The sequence below is a fragment of the Castor canadensis genome, chromosome 11 (genome assembly GCF_047511655.1).
Source record: "Castor canadensis chromosome 11, mCasCan1.hap1v2, whole genome shotgun sequence".
In the NCBI taxonomy this organism is placed as follows: domain Eukaryota; kingdom Metazoa; phylum Chordata; class Mammalia; order Rodentia; family Castoridae; genus Castor; species Castor canadensis.
Window position 1 is genome coordinate 79090211 of NC_133396.1, and position 20219 is coordinate 79110429.

Below are 20219 nucleotides of genomic sequence, written 5' to 3' on the forward strand. Positions count from 1 at the left end.
TTTTCTTCTCTAGAAGCAAACTTAAAGGGCTGTCTCCCAGTGCCTAATACATGTTTTGAATCAAATTGAATATGTATGTCAGTTCATAGTTTCCAGGAAGTGAGATGTGTATTAGAGGTTTATTTCTTCAAAGGGAGAGCCAATGGAGCATTTGCTAAAAGCCCAATTCTCAAACTGCATCAAAAGAAGCTTATAAGCCAAGAGTGGTGGTACACACCTATAATCCCAGTACACAAGAGGCTGAGGGAGGAGGATCATGAGTTCAAGGCCAACCTAGACTATAGTGGCTGTCAAAAATAAAACAATAACAACAAAAAGATTATTTATAGAAGAGTGAATGAGACATTGATAAAAATTATAGATGCTATTTTCAGAAAATATAATTGCTGGAAGTATTATTTTTTTTTATTGTTTTTACATTTATTTACATTTGTATACATTATTTGGGCCACTTCACCATACCCCCACACCCCACACCCCCGCTTCCAGGCAGAACCTGTTCCACCCTGGAATAATATTTTTGAGGACAAGTAAATCCATAAATATTTAGTAGGGACTAAGGTAAAAGGAGAAATTATGAGAACACTATGCAGTGTGTTTAGGAAATCAAAATAGATGGAGAAAGTTTCCAGAAAGGAAGGATAAAATGAATCTGTTTCTTTCACAGGCTGCTAGTTCAATTGATGCTGAAGATGGATTGAGGTTCATGCAAGAGATGATTGAATTGTCAAGTCAGCAACAAAAAGAACAGCAGCTGCCTCCACGGGCTGTACAAATTGTTTCCCACCCCTTTTTTGGCAGGGTAGTATTGACCGCTGGACCAGCTCAGTTTGGGCTGGATCTGTCTAAACATAAAGAGGTATGTCCACTTAGAATAGGCTTGTTGGAATTGAATTTGAAAAATTAAGTATTGTCTGATTTCTTTCTCTCTAATTCAGTAATTTTAGTTGGTAGAACACAACCTTCAGTGCAATCCCTTGCATCACCAAAAACCAAAAACACTATCCCTGATTTAAGCAAAGTAAAAGCTTATCTTTAAAATTATATATATATATAATATGCTTAAAGAATTTTATTTAAATATTGTGGTGGGGGCTAAGTTGTATATCAGTGATAGAGCTCATGCTGCGCATGCATGAGGCCCTGGGTTCAAGCCCCAGTACTCAAAAACTGTAAAATAAAATGTTGTTGAGATTCTTTCCAATTTCATGGTTTCTTCTCTAATTTAGTACCTTTAATTTAGCAAAGTATTTTTCAGCCTTTCTAATAACTAGTAGAATCTTTCTTTGATCAAGGATCTAACTCAGGAGTATAGAAAACATCTAGAAGTTGTGCTGTGGCTCACGTGGCTGTGGAGAACATGAAACCCTGGCAGTTCACTGAGTAATCGGAAGACTAAGCCAGTCCATTCTCTTACTTATGATCTAGGAAACAAAGACCTTTGCAGCTGAACAGATCACAAGTTTATCTCACTAATGATTGCAAAATTGGGGCTAGACCCCAAGTGTCCTGACAAGCTAAACTCTTCCCATTCAGTTATTCCTAATTTAAACTTTTTCCTAATAATGTCTTTTTAAATTATGGAGATATTTATAGATTGATTTATCCATTTAAAGGTGTTAAGTGAGGCACTGCTTGCTATATATCAGTTTATAAAATCAGTAAAGACCCATTCTGTCATAGAATTTACATTCTAGGAGAGAAGGAATATTAAAACATCCTTGAAGAGTCAGTTTCTAGTAGATTTATTTATTTATTTATTTTAGAAAGGACTGTTTGCAGATTTGTGTAGACTAAATCCATTCTTTAAGAATTTTTTCTGGTTGTCAGTGATGGTTTAAAAATGTTTCCTAGCTGTTGTAAATGTGGGTACCGTGTGTAGTGAATCTGCCTACAGGTTCCAGCTTTGCCACTTAGTGTCTTTGAGCAAGTTATGTAACTCAAGTTTCAGTTTCCCCATATGTAAAATGGAAATAATAGTTGTAATGTTTCACTCAGAGACATTGTAAAGATCAGGTTTAGTAATTTATATAAAGATGCTTTATAAAATGCAAAGTACAATGGAAATACTGGTTGGGTACTCTGATATGCAAACTACTTAAAACAAACATCTCTACTAAATATATTAGATATGTTATTAGAAAAAAATGAGTTCTAGTTTGCTTACAGCTCCACAGATTGAGGTTTAATGGATAGATTATAATTTGAAAAGATAAAACATTTAGGTTCCTTTTATTTCTGGCAGACAAGAGGCTTTGTTGCAAGCAGTAAGCCGTACAATGGCTGTTCAGAGCTCACTAACCCTGAAGCAGTGATGGGAAAAATCGCACTTATACAAAGAGGGCAGTGCATGTTTGCAGAAAAGGCGCGCAACATCCAGAATGCTGGGGCCATTGGCGGCATTGTCATCGGTAAGCGCTGCTCTGTCATTGCACTGACCATGAGATGAGGGCTATGATTTCCCTTTATTTTCTGGAATTCCCGCAAAGACTTTGTCATGTTGTTTTTATATTTATGTGTATAGAGATTCTTAATAATTTCAATATATCTAATTTCTTTTTTGGAAAGCCTGGGTTTGGGTTTCTGTTAATGTCAGTGAAAGTATTTAGGGAAAGGTATGAGGGTCAGGTAGGAGTGATGGAAATACCCCTGAGATCCAAAACCCCTTAGTACAAGAATTGCCCTCTGCCACCTCCAGGGGTAGCCACTGAGAATTTCCATTCCTCACAAAAGTGGAGACTTTGGAGTACTGGCTCTGCCACACAATCGCAGTGGAACCGTGAGCCAGCTTCAGTTACTTTGTCTTTTTATTCTGAAGAATATTTTTTTTAGCTCCAGTGAAAATAGTAATAAGTATATTTTTATGTATTTTAAAAATAATATTTGTAGAATTTTTAGATAATAGTGGACTTAAGGTATAAGTACTGATTGCTAACAAATCTTTATTCCCTTGGATTTTTTTTCACTGAAATTATAAATTACAAGCTTTTAGTCATTTTACCCATGCACTTAAATCAACTTTTTAAAATACTGTATCATGACAAGCAGGCTATGACCATCACGGAAGATAAAAATTTTTCTGTTAAAAGTAAATAGGAGTTTACATTTTGAAAGAACTGGAAGACCCAGGATCACACCTTATTTGTGAGTTCTGAATAGCTTCTCCCACAGGGAAAATTAGGATTCCCCCGTCCCCAATTAGAGTAGATTGAGTTCAGAGTAAATAAAAAGACATTTCAAGGGCTGGTGGTGGTGATGGACAGGGTGCCACATGCCTGTAACCCAGCTACTCAGGAGGCAGAGATCAGAAGAATCCTAATTTGAAGCCAAGCTGCATAAAAAATTAGCAAGATACCATCTCAGCTAATAAACTGGGTATAGTGGTCTGTACCATAACCCCAGCTATGCTGGAGGCATAGGTAGAAGGATCTTGGCCCAAGGCTGGCATGGGTAAAATGCTAGACCCTATCTGAAAAACAGCTAAAGCAAACAGGCTGGGGTTGTGGCTTAAGTGGTGGAGTGTCTGCCTAGCAAGCACAAGGTCCTGAGTTCAAATGACAGTACCACTAAAAACCAAAATTAAATTAAAAAACTAATGGGCTGGTACTGTAGCTCAGTGGAAGGCCCCAGATTCAATCCACAGCACCATGAAAAGAAAAAGACATTAAAAATTAAATATTAGGTCTTATTTTAACACAAAAATTATTTACTATTCTTTTACTTGTTCCATATGGGTCCTGCCAGTGTTGATTTTATTAGTTAAGGAAGTATTAGGAGAAATTCTGTTTAATAACTTAAATAAATCAGCAGTTGGCAAACTAAAGACTGTAAGCTAAATCTTACTCCTGCCTATTTTTGTAAATAAATGCTTTATTGGGACAGAGCCACACTGATTTGTGTGCATGTTGTCTTGTCTTTGCTTTGAGCTATAGAGTTGGGTTGTTGCCACAGACCACTGCAGAGCTAAAGTGCTCACCATCTAACCAGTTACACGAGGCGTTTGCTGACCTCTGGCCTCAATCAGCCTCTCTTCCTGTGATTACTTTCCACAGTGGTGACTTTTATTGAAGAATTTACATTTTACTATCACTTTGAATGTCTCTTATTTACATCTTAAAAATTGAAATACTAAGTATAGAAAAGTATGGGAGATATTCATCAATATTTTAAAAAATCTTTCTTTGTATAGGATTTTAAATTAGATTTTTCCCAATTTTTTGGTAATATCTAAATCTCATGATACTGTGCAATGTGCAAGGCTGTCAAATGAAATGTTTTCTTCAGTAGCTATTAGTTGCAGAATCCTGTGCTAGGTTCTATGGAAAAATAAGTATGAGACAGTGATTTTTATTTTCAGATTTTAGTTTTTAAAGAGAAACTTTGTTATGTTGTGACTTCTTTGTCCTAAATTATTTTTTTCAGATAAAACATTTTTATTGGTTTTAATTGTACATAAAATACATAAATTAGGACATTAGTTTTTTTATTGCAAGGTCTAAAAGTGCAGATTATCTTAGAAATTGTTTGTCTGCAACAGATAATTTACTTACGTTAGTTTAAGAAGGGGGATTGCTCACTGTACAGAAATGGATTATTTTCATTGAACCCAAGAATAAGAAATAAACACAGTGGGGACTCACCAAGAGGTAGAAGTGGGAATTAAGAATTACCTCCAGCCATGAGAAGTAACTTTTTCCATGCTTCTCTCTATCTCTGGGTCCTCTTGGACCCTCATCTCTGCTTCTCTTTGCAATTCTGCCTTATTCTCCAGCTTCTCGCTAGCCTGCTCCCTCTTTGTTCATCAGTTCCAAAATGGCCTGAGCCTTGCGTCTGTGTCACATAACTGGTTACCACCTACCACTAACTGAAAGTCTTTCTGCGTGCCAGTTCATGGTTCCCCAGAGAGACTGAGGGTCAGGTAGCCATTCTTGTTTAATCATTTGTGACTAAGAGGAGGGTCACACATTGTATTTGCCACTTAGCAGCAGCCTGTGAGAGCAATGCTCTGGATGGGCAAACCATTTCTTCTGGGAGACTGGGAGTGGGCATGGTTGCTGTCTCCATTGTAACCGTGTTTAACCATGGCAAAGTAACTATTGTCAAATTCAGTTTATAGAGGAAAAATCACTAGAGTTATAGTTATTCTTTGTGAGTATTATGTAAAAAGCTGTCAATTTGTAGTTTGATAAAACCAAACATGTTATGACATATTGATTATCCCTTCTGCAAAATGTTGGGACCAGAAGTGTTTCCAATTCTGGAGGGTTTTTTTTTGGAATATTTACATAGCATTCCTAATCCCCAAATCCTTGATGCTGGAACATTTCAAATGTTCAGATTAGGGATGCGCAACCTGTAATGATGCCATTAGAGGGAATGGCATTTGTTTTGTTTTTGCTTTTTTGTTTTTTTGCAGAACTGGAGTTTGAACTCAGGGCCTTGAGCCACGTCGTCAGCCCTCATTAAAGGAAATCTTAAACAGAACAAATTCATTCATAGTTCTATCACCATAATCCAAGCCATTAAATTTCTATTTCTAGGTTTTTCCCCTAAGCATACATAGTTTTTATAGTCATTATCATAGTATTTTATGTTCTCTGTTTTCTGTACATTGTTAAATCATTGTTTCTCTGTGTGTTTGTTATAATTTATTTATAATGGTTTCAGTTGTGCATAATTATAAATAGTACTCCAGTAATCTTCTTTGAAAGTTTCACTTCTTTGGAATTATTTCCTTAGGATAAATGCTAGAATTAGTGGGTCCAAAAATTACATTTGCTTTTCTGGTGCATAAAACAATTCTGTCAACAGGTAAAAAGCAGTAACAATTGATAAATCTTTTTAGTGGGCACTGTCTTGATGTTTGCTGTGATCATTTTCTGGATAGATGACAACGAGGGGAGCAGCAGTGATACTGCCCCTCTGTTCCAGATGGCAGGTGATGGCAAGGACACGGATGACATCAAGATCCCCATGCTGTTCTTATTCAGCAAAGAAGGAAGTATCATCCTGGATGCCATCCGGGAGTATGAGGAGGTAGAAGTGCTCCTCTCTGATAAAGCGAAAGATCGAGGTAAGGGGCAAACAGTATTTGTTTTTCATGCACCTTAGCATTCATTTTGCTAATTTGATAAAAATGAGTTACATAAAAGTGCTTTGTTTGTTCTTTTTTTGGTTCACTTATAAAGCAAGTAAAACTTTTAGAAGATAGGTTTAAAATAAATTTTTCATTTGGATACAAGAGTAGTAAATTGTAGTGTAAAGAGTAGTATTTGCTCTTTGGGTGAAGTAAGATTTTTTTAGGATTATGCTTTCATGTGTAATTTATAATTTTTGCCATGATTCTGTCTAGTTAGAAGTATACAACATTAAGGTAGCCATTTTAGCATCCAAAATTGTTCACCATTCAATTTCACTGCTACCACAGCTTACATTTGTTTTATAAACAAGAAGAAGAGATTGTTTAGGATGGTGGTGTACACATTATGATAGTAATTTGTCTTACTGGCAATTTATAATCACATGACCACTGGCTTGGTGAAGGCAATATACATCTAACAGCTTCTCCCCAATGAGGTCTGCGTTTTATCATACAGATATTTCTAAGTTGTAAGAGTTACAAATGGCAGTGCCTAAAGAACAAGATAGCATGTCTTAAGTCATTAGAGCATATAGTTCTCCCTATTCCAAAATACTTGTTAGTAAACTCTCTGAAACCTTAATATATAAAGGCAAGGTTTTACTAGTATTCTTTCATGGTTTTATACCCAGGGATAGGGATAAATGAAGGGAAGTGAGCTGTCAGACAGGCTGTGATCCTGCATGTAGTAGCAGTTTTTCTTATCTACTGGAGGTACCCATAGATAGAGCAATCCGCACCTTATTCTCCTTAGGTGAATGTTGTTGTATACTCTGTGCAGGGTTGTTATATCCTATACAGTGTTTGACAGGTGTGCAGGAAATTGATTCAGTTCAGTATAACTTTAAAGAGGGATGTCTTTTTTTTTTTTAAGTTCATTAGTAATCCTATACTAGCCTAATCACTTTTTTTTGTACTGCTTTATTCATCTTTGAGATTCTTGAATTGTCAACTCTTTAAGAGCAGTGGAGTGAGCGAATAGGATGTGTGCATGTAAGGATGTAAAGATGAAAAAAGAACAGAATACAAAGGCTTTCCATTCTTCTTAAATCCTCTTATGTACCTGATTTTACCCCCCTGGGTCCTTTTTCAAAATTCATATCTTCTTTTCTACACATATGCAATTAGGTACATCAAACACAGGCAAATTATTATTATTCTATGTAACTCTTTAATACCTTTGCTTTTTCCCCCGTTTTTTGCTACCATTGGAATTTCAGCAGCAATATTAAAAGGTAAAATGATTCCAAGCTACATTATTAATAGTAGTAAGTATCTTGCATTACCAAGCCTTAAATTATATATGCATATGTGTGTGTACATACACACATACATATATAATTTCATTTCAATGATTGCCATGATAATATCTGATTTAATGTAATTAGATTATTTTCATGTCTAGTCAGCTGCCCCATATAATAATAATAATTCCTTATCCTACCATAACAGATTCTATTAATATACATTCCATATAGTAGCTGAATTTACTAGTCCATGTCTGTTCAAGACTCATTCTAACCTAAGCATTGTTGTTTACATACCTACTACTTTGGCTCATCCTTTATTTGGATACAATGTAAAATATTTTAAAAATTGACTTGTCAGTAGCTGCTCATAGGGCGGGGCATGTCAGGGATACACACAGGGCTAGGACTGCAAGACTATGGTGAAGAATGTGTTTCCCATGCCAGAGGAAAGGTCATCCCCTGTTCTACTAGAAAAATAAATTCTTGGGGAAATCAGTATTCCCTTAAGGATCTTGTAATAAAAGGGCATTATTTAAAAAACGTTTTGATAGTCTATAAATTTACTGAGTTGTGCTCCTATTATAGAGTGATCCTGTGATAAAATGATCTTAAAATCACCTTTTTTGTGTAATAATCTTTTGAGAAATGCACAGCTATGTTAACTAAATCAGCAACACGTAATAATTATTAATATTTATCACTGTACAAAAATCAGTGATAATAGCTTGCTGAAGCCATCTACTCAGGATGACATCCTAAGAAGTTGTGCTCTGGAGCAGATATCATTGACGTGTTCCACACCATACCACATGCAGTAGCATTGTTCCTCTGCATCAGAGTTACTGATGTGCTTTTTAGAAGCGGGAACTTCTGAGTTCTTCTCCACAGTGTTGAGCAGACTGTCCGAAGGCAGGGGACCAGAATTTGACATTTTTAATGTGCATCCAGATGACTGTAATGTAACTAGCTTCTCTTACTTTAGGAACTCTGATCAAGACCTGAAAGAGCTTTCTGTCTCCCAGCTATGCACCTAGCCTTACTATGCCATCCTGGGCTCTGTTAGTATTACATAAATTCACCAACTAGTGACACCCTTAAATTCCAAAAAATACGGCATCCTTTAGATTGCTCTTTTTAAAAAAATCTGTTTTCACAAATACATGTTTTTCCTAATAAAGTCATACCATGCCGATTGAGCAGAAAATAGGAGCCACAGGCAAGCCCGTCTTCTCTTTCTGATGATAAGTTCCAGTCACTAGTATTCAATGTCTGAAATAGTCATACCTGTTGGCAACAAATATATTTCTCATTATACGTTCTTCTTCAGAAGCTAAAGTACTAGTGAGTAATTTATCAAGTGGAGATGCTTCTTTCTTGGACCAAACTAGTGACATTTCTGAGTTAAATTGTTCATGGCCTGCTGTTGAACAGAACTTTAATACTATCTCTCATGTGTTTCATCTTTCCAAAATTTCAGTTTATAAAGATATTTAATTCCAACCCTGTGTCCACAAAAACAATATGTTGATACTGTTAGATTCAAATTGAAGCAGTTTACAGTTAAGAATCAATTTTCAGCCAGGTGTAGGTAGTGGTACATGTCTATAATCCCAGTTACCCAGAAAGCAGAGGAAAGAGGGTCATAAGTGCCAGCAAAGCACAGGCAAAGTTAGCAAGCCCTATATCTCAACAAAATACATTAAAAGGGCCAGGAACATGGCTTACCTACATGCACAAGTCCCTGGGTTCAATACAGTACTGCAAAAAAAAAAAAAAAAAAAAAAAGCCGGCTCATGCCTGTAATCCTAGCTACTCAGGAGGCAGAGGTCAGAAGGATCGCAGTTCGAAGCCAGTCTGGGCAAATAGTTTGCGAAACCCTATCTTGAAAAAACCCTTCACAAAATAGGGCTGGTGAAATAGCTCAAGATGTACACCCTGAGTTCAAGCCCCAGTACCACACATACACACAAAAAAGTCAATTCCGTTTCCTCTTCTCTGTAGTATTTCTCAAGGGGGAAGGTCATCATTTTAAAGTTGCAGTGCATTGGCATGGTTGCAGCCTACAGTGCAGAACTATAGGTAAACGTTTTCATGGCTACTGTCTGTGGTGAAAAAAGGGCACACAAAGAAAATGGAGGAGATTTTTAAAAAAGTCCCATTGACCTGATCCCAATTTAAGTTAGACAGTGTCATTTTTCCTAAGATTATCCCCTACTGAAGTTGATTGGGGTGAATCTGTCCTAGAGTTGAATTTAGAACTTAAGTTACTGTTAAAAAGGATTTTATTCCCAGGAGAAAAACCTAGTGTATATACAGATGGGCCCTTTGCTTGGTGAGGAACATCCCAAACATTCTTGTCAGCAGAACTGATACTCCCCTACCTTCCCTCTCTTATGGCACCATGTTTTTGCATGTTCTTTTCCATCTGCTCTCGTCTTCCCTCAATCCCTATCTCCACTCCCATGGCCCTTTTTCTCTTTGAGAACATTTGGCATCCTAAATACCCAGTTCAAATGCCACCTTCTGTATGACATTTACTCTCCTAGACAAAATTTAAGGGTGCCTTTATAATATGGATCTGTGCATAGTTCTTCTCATCTCTGTGTACCTTGCTTTCAGTAATCACAAGAGCTGAATGCGAGTGTTTGCAGTGCACCCAGCCCCTTCCCATTTTATTAGTGAAACTGATGGATTTTCTCTTCTTTGTATCGTGGGATTGTCTTCCTTCCTTCCTTCCTTCCTTCTTTCCTTCTTTCCTTCCCTCCTTCCTCCCTCCGTCCCTCCCTCCCTTCCAGCCCATTGTATCTTCTTTTTTCTTTGTATTTTTTCCCCTTAACTCCTTTGTATCTCTTTGTACTTCTCCAACTGCCATTTTTACTTGGCCAATTGCTTCCTCTATTTTTTGATAGTTTTGTAAGCTTGGAAAAAAATATCTTCTGTGGGTATCTTAAAAATCTGTCCCCCTCCCTCTCCTTCCTCCTTCCCTCCCTCTTGCTCCTTCTCTCTCTCTCTCCCTCTCTTTCCCTTTCCTGGCACCACTCCCCTCCATCCTCTCTCCTCTCTCATCTAGTTGGCTTTTGGTGACTTCCAATAGAGCCTCATAGAGTGATTATTACTGTCTTTTGGAAAGCTTTATTTTTAATTTCAAAAAAATTTTAAATTTGTTACAAGATCATTCAGATGTATATTAAAAGTTTTTCATAATCTCTCATCTTCCTGAGATAAATAACCAATGCTAAAGTTTAGTGTGTAATTGTTTGTATTTTCTGTTGTGCTTTATACATTTCAAGATTACAGAGGGTTTTTTTTCTTTTTTCTTTTCCCAATAAATGGGATACATTATAAATATCATTCAGTAACTTGCCTTTTACAGTTAAATCTACATTGAGGACATTCCTCTATGCTGGTAGGATAGCAGACATACTCTTTGAAAAGCTCCAATAAATTTTATAGTGTGACTGTACCATAATTTATCCATTTTACTATTAAGTATCCAAGTTATTTCCCGAGTTTTTAGGAAATATCCCATACATATTTTCTTACATATTAATGCTTGTCTAGAATTTTTAGATTTACTAAAATGGAATGCTGGTGAAAAGGATATGGATCGTTTGAATTTTAATAAATGTTGCAAGATGCAGTACACATAACTTCCAGCAAGACACGAGAGTGCATGCTTCTCCCTAATTTTAGTCACATTTTCCTTTGTGGATATATGTTTCACTGAGCTTAGTCATGCTTTGTTGGAGATGTGTGTGTATCTATGCTAAAGAGTCCAGAGATGTGTAACTGAACTAGAGCAGACACATAAATTCTACTTGAGAGGAATATCCTGAGAGAGTGATGAGTGATAGGTATAAATATGATACAAGCCCTATTCAGAAAGTATATTCTGAAGGTTAGTAATAAGAAGGAAAGAAACAAATTGGTAAGTAAAGAGCTAAGTAGGTCAGGGTAAGGTGTTCAAGACTAGACTGAGAATCGTGTGTGTTCACGAGGTGCATTTTAAGTCATGTGGGCTGAAAGGAGTCATCCAGGACCAGGCAAGAACAACACGATTACTGTTGGGGGTGGTATTATTATTTTTTACCAATAACAAATGAAACATAAAGGAAATTGAATTGTCTACTTAATGTTTTGCCTTCTTATGGTTGTTGTGTCTTCTGCATTATTTACATGATCGCTATAATGTGTATGTACATTTCTTTTCCTTCCATAAATGATCTAATACACAATTACAACAGACAAAGCTGGAGATAATATATACTATTTTCCCAACATAACATCTTTTGACTTTGTTAACTTATTTTATGTAATCAGAAATATTAATGCATTTAAGGATCCTGGGTTTTCATCAAAAGATCACTCCATGCTATTTTTACATAATGGCTTCCTAAATTTTCTTCTGGAATATACACCATTTTTTATATTTTGGCCTTTAATTCACATGGAATTTATTTTTTAATGTAAGTTAGGAATCTAACTGTATTTCTGATTCAGTGGTTAGTTATTAAATAGCATTTATTAAGCAGGCCAACTGTTTCTTCTTCAACTATCACCTTTGCTACATATCAAATATTCTTACATAGATAGATCTAATTCTACACTTGCACGTCTGTTCTTCTAAGCTATTTGTTTATTCCTATGCCAGTACTAAAAAGGTATTCTGTTTTGAATACATTTTATTATTTGATATGGCAGCTTTCCCCTTACTGATTCTTTTTAGAATTTCTTGACTTTTCTTTGACATGTATTCATTCTTCCATAAAACAATAAAAAAGTAGAAATGGTTTAAATTTTAGAATTGTATAATTGCATATTTGACATATAAATTAGGAAAATGTTAAATATTAAGATTGTTCAGGAGCATGTTTATGATTTTAATCAGATCTTGTTTTATATTTTTATTATGATTTTATAGCATTAAGTAATTTTAGTCTTGTACCTCTCATAATAAATTTAATTCTGTGTCTATAACTTTCATTTCTATTATGAAAAGAATATATAATTTTATTTTTTGTTACTATAAAGGAGTATTTGCAGTTATTTTAATCCTCCTTACCAAATTATTTTTATTAATTTTAGTAGTATTTGTAAAAATTAGAGTTGCTTTCTATTTTGGGATATAAACACATCTGAAAATATAGATAATTTATTTTCTTTTCCTTTATTTATAATAGTTATTCTATTTTCTTATGCTATTGCTTTAGCTAGATTTCTACAATAATACTGTATCATATGTAACCTATATGATAATATCATATGTAACCCATAATATAATAACAATCTTTATTACTAGACAGAGCAACTCTACATCTCTTTCCATGCTTCTAAACTAGAACAATACAATTCAGAAAGAAACAAATGTTTTTTCCCTTTGTTCTCAGTAGTACAAATAAGCTGTTATCAACCAGCTCCCTGCTTTCTTTGGACCCATGGTTTCCCTGTCTAATTGAATTGTACCTCTTCCACAGTTCAAAAATGCATACTACTCCCTCAGGAAATCCTATTTGATCACTATGCACACACACCAGTGCCTTCCCGTATGCTCACATTTCCTTCAGTTTCTTTTTTGTTTTGTAATAGATGTATCTTCTTTCTTTAACTAATGAACTTTACTTATCCATTTAATGTTCCTTTCCAAAGGAACTCCTCAATCCCTTGCCTATAACCTTTCCTAACCACATACCTGTCTCTCTTTCAAAATGTGTCACAGTTGGAGTTTTCCATTTATTTTGTAAATATTATCCATTATTTGTAAATACCTTTCCCCTGTTGGACTGTAGGAGGCATACAGACAGGTGTAGTGTTTAGTTTTGCTCCTCATTTAATCTGTAGCACCAGGCACAGTGGATCCTGGGAGATGTCTACTGAATGACCACATTGTAGAGGCAGAGTAGGATGTGGGCGTCAACTTAAGCACTTTCTTGTAGGCACTTTAAATAAAATGCCTTTAGTGGTTTCATTTTATAGTCATTACAAGAGACTTGCCTACTTTTCCACCTCCCAGAGGACTTCAGAATGATTGATCGTCTTCTAATTCATAGGCACACAATAATAGAAGTTTTGTAAATAATCTCAGTTCTTTGTGAAAATATTTTAATTGATCAATCATGTTAATACCTGGAATCATCCAGTGTCTTATTATCTGAATCTTCATGGCTTACTGAATGGTAATTTCACTGTTCCAAGAAACATTATTTTAAAATAATATGCTGCCTAAAATTTTCTTATCTAGTATGTTCTCATGTGTAAGCTTTCCTGAATTTAGACATTTAATAATATTAGTCATATATTGCAAATTTATATGCATATTAATATTACTGTTTAGTGTTTTTCTTGGAATTTGATTGAAGTCAGTCTTATCAGTTGTTATTCAGTCCTTTCAATTCAGAACATTTATTTTCTAGTACTGGCACGTTTTGTAAATAAATATCCAGAAAAATGCAGTTATGTTATTGTAAGGCAATCATCCTCAGTTCTAATGTTCACTGTTCTGCATTAATAGTGATTATCCTTGTCTTATTTCTTCATTTTATTGCAAAAACCAGTGTGACTTTGTAAATATAATAGTAAAGATTTTGAGAGGGAAAGTAGCATTGAAATTTGTTTCTTATATAGATCCTGAAATGGAAAATGAAGAACAACCATCCTCTGAAAATGATTCTCAAAATCAGAGTGCTGAACAACAGGTTGTGTCAATTTCTCAGACGGTTGATTTGGTTGATCAAGAATCTCCTGATGAAAGTTCTTTAAACTCCTCCCCTGAGTCCTCATCTCCAGCAGATAGTGAAGATGCTTCAAACATTTCCCCTTCTGAACAGACTTCTAGTCCCACAGCAAACCACGAGACTCCAAGTCTTGATGGTGAATGTACAGATTTAGATAACCAAATTCAAGAACAATCAGAAACTGAGGAAGATTCCAATCCTAATGTTAGCTGGGGTAAAAAAGTCCAGCCTATAGACTCCATATTAGCAGACTGGAATGAAGATATAGAAGCATTTGAAATGATGGAGAAGGATGAACTATGATTCACTGAAAACTCTGGTGGTAGGTATTTAAAAAGAAAAGGTAAACTGTGGTCATAGACACCCTAATACAAAGCAGGCTCTCGAACGGGAGGCTCTGAGTGTGGTAATGAGCACCCACGGTCTGACTGGAACAGGGAGTTAGCTAGGAATTGGAGCACGCCATGTTAGAACTGACCTTATTTAAACTGTCCACGAAAAGCGGAAGCTCACAGTTCCCCCTCAGAGGATGACATTGCACACCCTGCATGTCAGGGAAAGATTACGGGCATTCGTGGGAGCCATATCTCTACAGTCTCTGGATAGACAAGAAACAAATTCAATTACTAATGGATTGGGTATAGGAGTTTGTGTCGCTTTCTTTCTGATTAAAGGAAGCGTGACTGTCTTGGCTTTGAGCTTGGAGGCCCTTTGGGGGAGATGCAAATGAGTATTGTGGCATTCTGGTTCTGCTGCCTTCACAAAAACACTCTTAAGTCACCTCAGTGGTTCTGAAGCAAATGCATTCATGGTAGAAACAATTTCTGATCATCACTTTCACCTGCTTCCTTCAGTGGCAAATGATCAAGATGACTTTTTTTTCCCCTCCCTCCTAACAATGTCATTTCATTTAAGCCAAAGGTAAAGCCAATGTGCTTCCCCAGTGAGTTTTCTACATAAAGACTAATCAGTGGGACTAGGGAAAAAGGTCACAAAAGATACTGTGGAAACTGGTTTCTTAATACTTTTGATAAAAGGAGCAAGGGAGAAAGTAAAACATTGCAATATGAACTTCCCACTGGCCTTCCATAGGGAAAGCTATAGCTACTCTGAATGGAACTTAGCATTATATCCTGTGGGGTAGATTAGAAATCTTTTCCAGTTCACTTCTCTTAGAGGGAGTTACCTCTAGCCGTCAGCCTGCTCCATCCCGTGTTTAGTCTGCAATTTGAGCCGGAAAGCCCACATTACCAACAGGTGTTCCTTGATGAAAATATAGTGGTGATCCAAAATACCTGGGGAACTACTGCTTCTCTCCTTTGGAACTGATTTCTAATGCTGTACCTAAGGACTCTGTCACATTTTCTGTTGAATTATAGCTTTTAGGTTTGTTTTTGTTCATTTTGTTTAAAATGTTCCTTCTGATGTGGACTTGAAAGTTAGTCTGTGATGAATTGTGTAAAAAATTTACACAGTAGCAACTATATATAGCCATATAGCTTAATGAAAATTTTTTTTCTCTTTTTTTTCTTTTGGTGGCAGTCTGGTGCTGACCACATTTAAATTTTTGAATTTAAAAAATTTTGTCTTTGATATCGGTAGATAGCCCTGTATTGAAATCATGACTTAACTCATTTTATTTATTTTTTTAAACTTATCATAATCAATTCTAAGGAAATATTTGAGAGATTTAATTCCTTTCTCTTTACCATGACATTACACAATAATCTTTTCCTAAAACATGGTTTTGAGGTACTGAATAACTTATACGCTATATGGAGCTGTTAAATAACAGCAGTACTGTATTGTAGTTTTGTATAGCCATGTACAGTATGTCTTAGCTCCCAGGTAAACATTCTTTTGTAAGGGAATAAATACCTGCATTTAAAAAATTCCAGCTGAACATAATTGGGTTAGTGAGTAATAACTCCTACAGATAGGTCACTGGGGGGGGGGGAAGGTAGAGTAGTGTATCAAGACCTTTATTGGCTCTTAATTAAACCTGATACCAACATGGATATTTTTAGTCTCTCTGCATGTAAAATTTGGAGTAAGAAGATAGAACTATAACACATACAGTATACAGAAGGATAGACGTAATGCTTTGTTCATCTTAATTGCAAAGCTGCCAAAATAGCTGAAGCTTAATTACTTGACTTGCCTTGATTTATAGGACTGGGGCTTGGAGAGAAGGAGCAGATGTTCCTTTAAGACTTTGATCACAGAGCCTTATATACACTGATTTGATTTTGTATTTGTAGCTCAAAGCTATTGTTATCCAAATCAAACTCTTGTAAGTTTTTGAAACAATGTAAATTGTTTTTTTCAATTTCTAACGGGGATGGCACTAAGGAGTCTGACACACTAGGAAAAGCCAGAATACTGCCATGTGTCCTTTGGCCATTAGGGGGAGTTGTTGTGCTGCAGTGAGATGTAGTGGCAAATTTATTTGTTTAGAAGACTAAATCCTTGGGGGGCAGGGCAGGAGAGTTAATCAGTTGTACTTAATACCCAAAAGGATTTATATACTTTTCTTCCTCTAGTTAAGAAAGTGTATGTTCAGCTTCAAAATGCCACTATCATTGGCCCCCACGCTCATTTACATATCTGACATACTGCCACAAAGTAGTTTTTGAGTTCATTAAAAATTCCAGCTGCATTGGAGTTTTTGAAAGGTTTTGTTTGTTAAATACCTTTCGCAGATATCTTACTTAGTTGCTGAAGATTCGGGGGATTCCTGAATTTAGAAACATCTAGTCTACCTCAGTTACCGCTTAGAAATAGAGCTGAAATGATCACGGCCATAAAATTATTTGACAGAGAGATTTACACAATGTTTACAAACCTGGAACCAAGAATTTTGCCTAAAAGGTAAAAGTTAGATATTAGAGCAAGTATACAATTCAGGTATTTTCAAGTTTTAAAGCTTAACTTGTTTACGTACTAAAAATAGCTATAGGTTGGTTTTTTTTTTTTTTTTGCATATAAAAGTCCATTGAAATATTCACTAATTTGCAATACTTTCCCCATAAAGTTTAAGTGTGAAAAAATTGTAATTTACTAGATGTGTTTGGGATGGGATATTTTGTTGGATAGGCCCTTTTTCTTTTTAACCTGTAATAAGCTTCCAAAAAGAGTACAGTTGTTTCAGAACAAATTACTTTGTGACATTTCACTTTTCCCATTTTCTTTACGTATTGGAGATTTTAGAATGAGAAATTGTGCACTGATTTTAATTTCTCTAATGCAATTACTCTTTTAAGAATTCTTTTACATTTAAATTACCATCACACAACCTTTTTATAGCAAAGCCAGCATTTGTGCTCTTACCAAACCCCATGCCAAATTTGTCATAAAGAAAGCTCAGCGTAAGTAATTCAAATAGTGCTTATAATTTTAGAGGGGTGAGTAGAATTTAGTAACTGTTCCAATGGGTCGTTTTGTGCACAAGGCTTCAGTCAGAACATAGAAAAAAAACATTCTGTGAATGAAACTTGTATGTTCAGATTTTATAAAAGACATTTTTAAAAGCCCAATTTACAGCCGTATATTTTCTTATGATGTAATTTATGAAAAAGATGTCTGTACTAACAGGTGCTGTAACACTACTGTTGTCGGGTTTTGTTGTTTGGTGATAAATGTATACAATATTTCTAATGGAAACTATGTACTGTGATGTAAAAGTCTGGGCAAAATGTATATAATCCTTGTATATAATTGTGTATTTGATTATAATTACTGATTGTAAAGATTTAATAAAACATGTAAATATTGTGACCTGATTTTCATTTGAATTTTAGAATCATTGTGCTTTGGTATCTCTTAATTTCTTTTTGTTTTGTTTTGTTTGCACTGCTGGGGATTAAATCCAGGGCCTCATGCTTGCTAGGTACCAACTTGAGTGACACCCCCAGCCCTCTTTTTAATTTTTTTCACAATTCTGTTTTCCTTTTCCTTTACCCCAGAACAGTGAATTTGGGGGGTGTCTTTTGATATGGAAATCAGCACACACTGAACAGTTCTACAGCTCAGAGTGCCACAGGTTCTCATACTAGGATTAGAGAAATGCTAATAAATTACATTGTTGATGTTGGTATACTTACGTTTTGTTACTTCTAGAAATGCAAAATTGTTCATTCACCTGCTCTCCTGCCCCATCTTAGAACTGTGAGACTAATCTCCTTCTAGTCCCAGTGGTCTTCTTGCTTAACTAAAACTATGTCAAAGTCCTGTGATGCCAGTCTCTGATATTTACCTCCTGTTCTTCCACTGCAGCTTTACCCACTAAGTTGGATAATTCTTTAGGACCTCCCCGACCCTTTGGTCCATCTCTGTCCCTGGCCTTGCCTTCCGCCTTACCCAGAGCTAACTTGTTTTCCTCTGTTGCGCTAACTTTGCAAAACCTTCAATATCAAGCGTGCCTGCCCACTGATTTTGCAACTGTGTCTAAGTAGCTGTTGGAACTGGATGAAATCAGACCCCCCTGCTGACTGGCCTCACTTTTAAATCATGACTAAAATTTTCAAGTGATATTCAGTAAGTACTTCCCAAAATTCCAGTCACATTTCTCTAATTTGTCTTTGCACTCTGAAGTAGCAGTTTCATCCTTTTCAAAAATCTCCTATGTCCTCCCCTGTCAGCCTCACCATTGAGAAAGTAGATGTAGATGAGAAGGACTGAACTACCAACCTTTCACCTGCTGAATCCACATTGTACTTGCACTTAGACATTGCCCTGCTTGAATCCTAGGACTTTTTCTACCTTGATAATGGAGAGCTGGAGCATCAAACTTGAGCAAGGTATACAGAAAAATGGAAGCACAGGCTGCCAGACTCCATTTGACCACACAGGCAAAGGAATCCCTGGTTCCACCCATCCCATTAGTTCTCTTCTCACAAGCAGACAGACCCAGAGAGAGCATCCAATTGCCTCTGTTACTGGGAGATTCCCCCATGTGGCAGAGCCCATGGGGAAAAGTCACTGGGGAGCCTGGCCAGGATTGGTGAAGTCCTGGGCAGGAAGCTGGAGAAAAGGGGATTTTACAAGGCCTGTGTGTTCTTGGCCAGTTTCTGGTGCTAACAAAAGATGAAGACCTCTTCCAGAAATGGCTGAAGGACATTTGTGGCACCAACACAAGCAGACCCAGGACTGCTTTGGGTGCTTTCAAGAGTGTTGTGATGCTCTCTAGGGAGCCCTCAGCCCCAGCTCTATGTTGAATCTACAAAGTTTGCAGCTAGAGGGAGGCTCATTCCTGCCCTCTACAAAGAAAAGATTGCTATTTTCACACTCCTCTGATGTACTCCAGGATCTTTTGGGAGTTCTGTCCCCCAACCATTTCAACCTTTTTGGAATTATCACACTTGCATGCCTTACCCTACCTCCTTCCCCTGCCAGTTCCATGGGACAGTTGCCAGCCTTCCTGAATGGATTATTCCTGGGTCCTGTCCAACTCCCCCTTCCCCCATCTATTTGATGTCATTTGGCTCATTTTTTGGTAGAACAGTCATTGTCCTTGTAAAGATTTTTAGATCAATAAAGTCATTGGCCTTCCAAAGAAAGAATAGGAAAAAAAAAAAAAAAGCACTACAAAAACAATAAAATGGCAGGAATTACTGCATACCTTTCAATATTAACACTAAATGTTAATGGTCTCAATTCTCCAATCAAAAGACAGAATAGCAGTTTGGCTCATAAAGCAGGACTCAACCATTTGTTCCCTGCAAGAAATGCATCTTACTGATAAAATTGAATGTTGCCTTAGGGTACAAGGGTGGAAAAAGATCTTCCAAGTAAATGGACCCTAAAAGCAGGCAGGAGTAACTATATTCATATCCAATAAAGTAGGCTTGAAGCCAAAAATAGAGGAAACAAAGAAGGTCACTTCATAGTAATGAAGGGAGCAGTCAATCAAGAGGAAATAACAACTGTTAATATATATATATCAAATATCAGTGCTTCCAGCTTCATTAAACAAACACTACTGGTCATAAAAGCACAGAGAGATGCAATGATAGTAGGAGACTTCAATACCCCACTCTGATTAATAGAAGGTATGCAGAGAAAAATCAACAAAGAAGGCAGGGAAAAAGAAACTCTTAT

General features: G+C 36.3%; 1 protein-coding gene across 8 annotated transcripts in view; it reads left to right on the forward strand.

The window, feature by feature from the left end:
* Edem3 (ER degradation enhancing alpha-mannosidase like protein 3) overlaps nucleotides 1-17902 on the forward strand; it is a 68648-nt gene extending 50746 nt beyond the window's left edge. For 5 of the 8 annotated variants that reach the window (XM_074047258.1, XM_074047260.1, XM_074047261.1 and 2 more), the window contains 5 exons: nucleotides 668-859; nucleotides 2246-2411; nucleotides 5888-6073; nucleotides 7360-7407; nucleotides 14011-17902. In XM_074047258.1, the coding sequence (XP_073903359.1) occupies nucleotides 668-859; nucleotides 2246-2411; nucleotides 5888-6073; nucleotides 7360-7407; nucleotides 14011-14423 (1005 nt within the window). In that variant the 3' untranslated portion in view covers nucleotides 14424-17902. The remainder of the gene's footprint in view (nucleotides 1-667; nucleotides 860-2245; nucleotides 2412-5887; nucleotides 6074-7359; nucleotides 7408-14010) is intronic. The other 3 variants (XM_020177078.2, XM_074047262.1, XM_020177079.2) reach the window with 1 other exon arrangement.
* The last annotated feature ends 2317 nt before the right edge of the window (nucleotides 17903-20219 follow it).